The 5941-nt window shown below is 30.0% G+C and overlaps 1 protein-coding gene across 1 annotated transcript; it reads left to right on the top strand.

Moving 5' to 3' along the window:
- Positions 1-1153: 1153 nt before the first annotated feature.
- Positions 1154-2728, top strand: LOC145004012 (F-box protein SKIP27-like). The gene is made up of 4 exons (XM_078962917.1): positions 1154-1304; positions 1416-1620; positions 2011-2085; positions 2172-2728. The coding sequence occupies exons 2-4, from the start codon at positions 1423-1425 to the stop codon at positions 2391-2393; spliced, it is 495 nt and encodes a 164-aa protein (XP_078819043.1). The 5' UTR covers positions 1154-1304; positions 1416-1422; the 3' UTR covers positions 2394-2728.
- The last annotated feature ends 3213 nt before the right edge of the window (positions 2729-5941 follow it).

Genomic DNA, 5941 nt, shown 5'->3' with positions numbered 1-5941 from the left:
CGGTCGACCACTTTGTTTTGTAAAACCCATCCACTTGGAGATTCCTCATTGGATATACACGTATGGTAACCTACCCCACCCACTTCTCTACACAATTAAAACTTAAAAGTATATATAATTCTTTTAGATTTTCAGTTACTTAAATATATAAAGTTTATTAACAAAAATTAATTAAGCAACTATTACAAAATATTAATAACTAATTATCAATCATAATGTAAATAGTGATGTAAAAATATTTGACATTGACTCAATCTCTAGATGTTATTACTATAATCATAAATTTCGTTCTAGTTTTATATATAACTTTTTAAGTTTACATGGTTAAAAGTAAATATAATAATAGTTAATTTATTAGCAGTTTATATTGGATTAATATCAAATTTAAATATTGGTCAACCAAATCAGGCACGTCAGCGCCACCATCCATCCACGTCGTCTCCTGCCACAAAATTTTCTTAAAACCGTGTCGCCGCCCCCGGCAACGGCTAGTTCAATCTTACCACGTGTGACCATTTTTCATTTAATTAATTAATACTTTGACCTTTTTTTTTTGTTTAAAACAAGAGTTTCAATAAATTGATATACTGTCTTTAGAACAAATTAAACTTACCACTTACGAGTTATAAATATTTACTACAACAATAATTACCCACTTAGATACTTTTTTTTAACTAAATAAATCAAACTTATTAACTTTATGCATACATACATGACATGTTGCATAAAATTGTGGCTCTACTATCGTTTTGATGTGGTAGTATGAATTTTGTAATTTGATATATGTCACATGTGTTTTTGTTATATGCCTATCATATTCCATCAATTGATAGTTGTGTTTAGCAAATTATGTAGTTTAATGCTCTGATTTAATCATATAATCTTAATAATGTTCTACATATATACACCTTTTTTCTTTATATTAATACATTCTTTATATTAAATTATTAATACGTATATGCTTATAACTCAAAGCTTTTGAATAAAAAAATCATACAAAAAACTGAAATATCGGAAACTTCGAGTGCTTTCGAGGAAATATTGGAGTTTAAAAGTTGATTTCAAGTGGACACTATTCCTTAAAATTTTAAAAATTTAAAATTAAATACAAAACAAACCCAATCTCTCTCTCTCTCTCTCTCTCTCTCACTATATAAACAACTTCCAATTTAGAATCGAACACTACCACGATATATAGCTTCCATATACAAAATCTGCTCTTGTTTCCTTCTCAAGAACAACCGTTATATCAATCCCACTTTACTCCTTCCAAGAAATTAGGGTTTATTTCCCAATCCAAAAAGGTACTTAATTTCATCATTTCTGTTCAACCCACATCTGGGTTTCTGTTCTTTTTGGTATACTCGATCTGGGTTTTGTTTATTTTGACTAATTTTATACGATGGTAATATCAGGAACAAAATGTCAATGGTGAACAATCAAGGGTTAGGGCTTGTAAGACGTACGAGTTCATTTGGTAGAAAAAGAATCTTGATTTTGAATCATATGGATTTTGATTCAATTGAAGTTGCTACACCCAAAAAGAAGCAGTTTTTGGGAAGTGAATCTCTCTTTTGTTATGAAAGATCGTTGCTTGAAGCTCTGCCTCAAGAAATCTTGGTGAGTTCTTAAATTTCAATCCGTTTGTGCTGTTTCTTGATCAATTTAGAAGCTTTCTGTTGCAAATTAATCATCTTTTTGATTAAAATGTAAATAACATTCAGTATAATTCAAAAGAATGATTGATTCTTTAACGAAAAAGAGATGGTTTGATCAGCAAAACGGTTGTTTTTACCACATTAATGATGTATGTATATGAAATTCTGCTGATTTGTTGCAAATTACACATGTATGTGATTTTTTTTTAATTTAATGCAAATCGATCATCTTTTTGACGAAAGTGTGAAGAAAATAGATTATAATTTGTTAACATGATCGGTTTTTTTACACACAGTTATGGTGTTTGTGTGTGAACTTTTATTGATTTTGTGACTTCTAAATTTTGAACAGATAAAGATATTGTGTGGGGTGGATCATGATGATTTGAAGAGGCTTTTCCACGTATCAAAACCGATCCGAGAAGCTGTAAGTTGTTTATTTTATAATTTATGATATTTTTTGCAACAAAAACCGAAAAAGTGTTGCTAATTTTTTTTTTATACAAAATGCAGGCTTTGATTGCAAAAAAATTGCATTTTGAATATAGTACACCTAAAAAGATCCCCGCTTTTAGGTGTTCATTGAATCTAGAGGAATTCCCATCAAGAGATTTTGACGAAATTGAAGCTCCAAATGCTCCAAAACAATCTAGGGTTTCTCGTTCTCGCCTGACGAAAAAAAACCTGGCTGCTATTACTGTGTCCTTGTTTGCTTCGTACCCATCAGACGAATAACAATGACACAAATAGCAGCCAACTAATAACTTATTTATGCAGATAGTATCGTAAAAAACAACAATGGTGCATCGAGATCCTTCGGTTTTGACAATGATGTGTTTAGGGTTTTTTGTAGATAGGTTTTGGGTATACATTTGTTTGTAGTGTGTTATATGTGCTATTATGAGTTGTACTTTGGTCCTTCAATATTTTATTGAAGATGAGTGAGTGATTTAGGGGTTTGTACATTTAGTGTAAAAAGAGTTAGGAATATACAACCAATAGTTTTGTTGGGGGGTTCTTTCTTGATTTAATAAAAAGGTTTGGTGGTGGTGCTTTGTTTTGTTGAATAATGATTTCCGATGGAAAGTGTAGGGTACCGTTTTTATTGCAGTAGGTACAAGTATATTTTATATGTATTTGGAGGGAAAAACATATGACACATAAAAGGAAACAAGCACTAGGTGTTGGTTGAATATGAATTTTAGGTAACGGAGAAGGAAAAGACAATATTTAATTACTTTTGATTAAAAATAATGTATGCAAATGACATCTCAGTTTCTTTGCCGTAATAAAAAAGTTCTTAACAATTTAATAACTTCAAAGAAGGTAATTCACTTTTTTTAACATGGCTAAAATGGCAAAATACCTTTGTCATTAGTTTTTTTTTTTTTTTTTTTTTGAAAGTTTTTTTCTTGGAAAAACATATTCGGGAAATGGTAATTCAAGCTTTTATTCTAAATAACATTGTTTAAGATCCAAAAAATGCTTTTAATATCTTTTAGTTCATATGTTTTAGGGTTTAGTTGTTAGGATTTTAGGGGCTCTTTGTTTCGGACATTTCAAGTTCAAATTTATAAAGAAAAATGTTTTGTAAGGGTATCCATTATGCATTAAACTTATTAGAGTTTAATAAATTAACACATCATCATTTTACTTACTATACAACTTTATATTAATTTTCATGCAATGCATTGAATAGAGTTCAATGGAATATATATATATTTAATAGTTAAAATGTTTCATTTTTCTCATTGAAGAGTTCAATAACCATTAAACCCATATACATTGAATGTTAACATGACATCCCATAATTGTAGAGTTTAATTCATTGAATGTCAATTAGGCATACCACCTCATTCACCTCTTCTATTGAATTATGCATTGTGGGTGCTAATGGTAAAGAACTCGAAGTTTTGAGGGTATAGGGGTGAAGTATTTAACTTAAATTTGGTGTTTTTTGAAGTATTTAACTTGTTGCTTGATTTATGGAAAATGGGTTAAAACCCAAAACCCATGGGTTTAAACCCAGAACTCGTGAGTGTATGGGTTGAACCCAAGAAACCAAGAAACCAAAAAACCGGCCAAACCGACCTCAGAACCCGAGAAACCGAATCAACCAGAAACTGATCCTACTGAGTTCTGAAAACCAGAAACCGACCATTTACGGGTTGGGTTGGTTTTGGGTCCAAAAACCCACCCATGCACAACCCTATTGGACATGGCATTTGGTGTGGCTAAATTATATATATATATATATATATATATATATATATATATATATATATATATATATATATATATATATATATATATATACCTGAAAGCAGATTTCTTTAACTCATCAAACATGGAATGAGGGGAAAGGTATTCCATTGCAAGCATGGGAGATTTTGCAATAAAAATTTACACCATATATGTTGCTACCATTGTTTCGTTCTTTATGAGGTTAGGCTTGAGACTTTGAAACAAACCTTTTAAGCCTCTCAAGTGCTTCGATCTCAAGCTCCACGTTACCATCAATGATTAAGGTGGGTGATTCAATGGTGGAGATGAGGTTGTTTAACACACCAAATGTTACTCCAATTATCTTCTTCTACTACCATCACTTTCTTCCCATTGTACATATTTGAGCAGTGGTGGAGATTCACACGGAGGTCTCAATCTCCCTTATCATACATACTTATAAAACTAACATTTTTTTTCTTGAATCTCATGCATTTGAAACCTTTTTTTTTTTTTTAACTTCCTCAAACCACATTCATTTAAAACCCCATTTTTTAACCAATGCAACTCAATAGTTTTCTTAATTATGATTTAACACTCAAAGGTTTTATAACTTATAATATGTTTAATTAGCATTTAGTGAAAAAATTTCTATAAAAAAGTCAATCTTTTGGGAAGACATGCATACAAATCATATATAAATTTCAGAAAGAAAACAAACTTAAATGTTTTTGTGTTAGGTTAAGATCTTATGACCACTTTTGGAGATATACTATTATATTAGAGTTTTAATTTGTAAGTTTGTTATACTAATTCGTTTTTATATTTTCTTCGTTTTTGGATGATTGTAATCCACTCGTTGTATATTGTGGTTTAATCATTAATATATTGATCATATGTTATATAGGGTGATGTCGAAAATATTTAAGTAAATAGATGTATATATTATCATATAATTCAAAATAATCAATACATTATATCAATTTAGTATACGAATTATTATATCAAATGTAACAACATTATTGCTATATATATATATATATATATATATATATATATATAAACTTTAACTATATAGGTGTTTCTGCACAACGTACGAACATTTGTCTAGTATTAGAAAAAGAGGAAGAATAGATTTTGACGGGATAGGTTAACAAGATTATGTAAAAAAAGAATGAGAGATGAGTGGGGAGGGGGAAGGGGGTAGCGGGTACGAGTAGGATGGGGTGGGGTATTTTTTTTCTTTTGTTTCCTTTTTAGGTAAAATATAATTAAGATAAAATATAAAAAAAATTAAAAGGGTAAAAAATGTCAATTTATGTGGCTTAAGGACCATCAATGCAAGTTTTAGTAACCACATGGACCGAGTTTGTCAATAAAAATTTGCAAGGACCAAACTTGTAATTTTTGGTAAATCATAGAAACCATTTATGTAATTTTGTTTTTTTTTTCAAATAAAGAATTTTATAAGATGATAACAGACTTGATATCACCTGCTGGTCAGCTTCTTGGTGACTTTTAATTAAATATAGACAAAATTGCAAAAATGATCCTTATGGTATGCATTTTTTGGGGGTTCTAGTTCAAACCATGATTTTTTTAGATTGATTGTCCTTTTGAACTAGTTTCCTTGCACTTTCGGTCCCCTAGAAAATTGAAAAAACTAAAATGTCCTTCCGATATATTTTGTATGGTTTTTGATATTTAGTTTAAAGTTTTATAAATAAAAATTATAGGGTCCACCTCTCTCTCTCGTTAGGAATTGAGCTCTTACTTTTTTAGCCATAAAACCTCCCTAAATTCTTTTTTTAATATGATCTTTGTCATTTCTACGTTGAGAATTTGATTTTAATCCATGGCAAATTCATCAGAACCATCATCATCGATAAGCTTCACCTTATCATCTCATTTCCAACGACTCTTCTCTAATCCCTGATCCACACCCAAATCTTGAAATCATTAACTTAAACAAACTCAGCTCAAACTTAAAGAAGCACCTATCTAATTTCGATTTTTATTACAACGATGCCAAAGTTGTTCGTGAGGAAATTCCTATAAGC

The sequence above is a fragment of the Lactuca saligna genome, chromosome 7 (genome assembly GCF_052625555.1).
Source record: "Lactuca saligna cultivar CGN05327 chromosome 7, ASM5262555v1, whole genome shotgun sequence".
In the NCBI taxonomy this organism is placed as follows: domain Eukaryota; kingdom Viridiplantae; phylum Streptophyta; class Magnoliopsida; order Asterales; family Asteraceae; genus Lactuca; species Lactuca saligna.
Note: the sequence above shows the minus strand (reverse complement) of the source record. Positions and strands in the feature narration are given on the sequence as shown.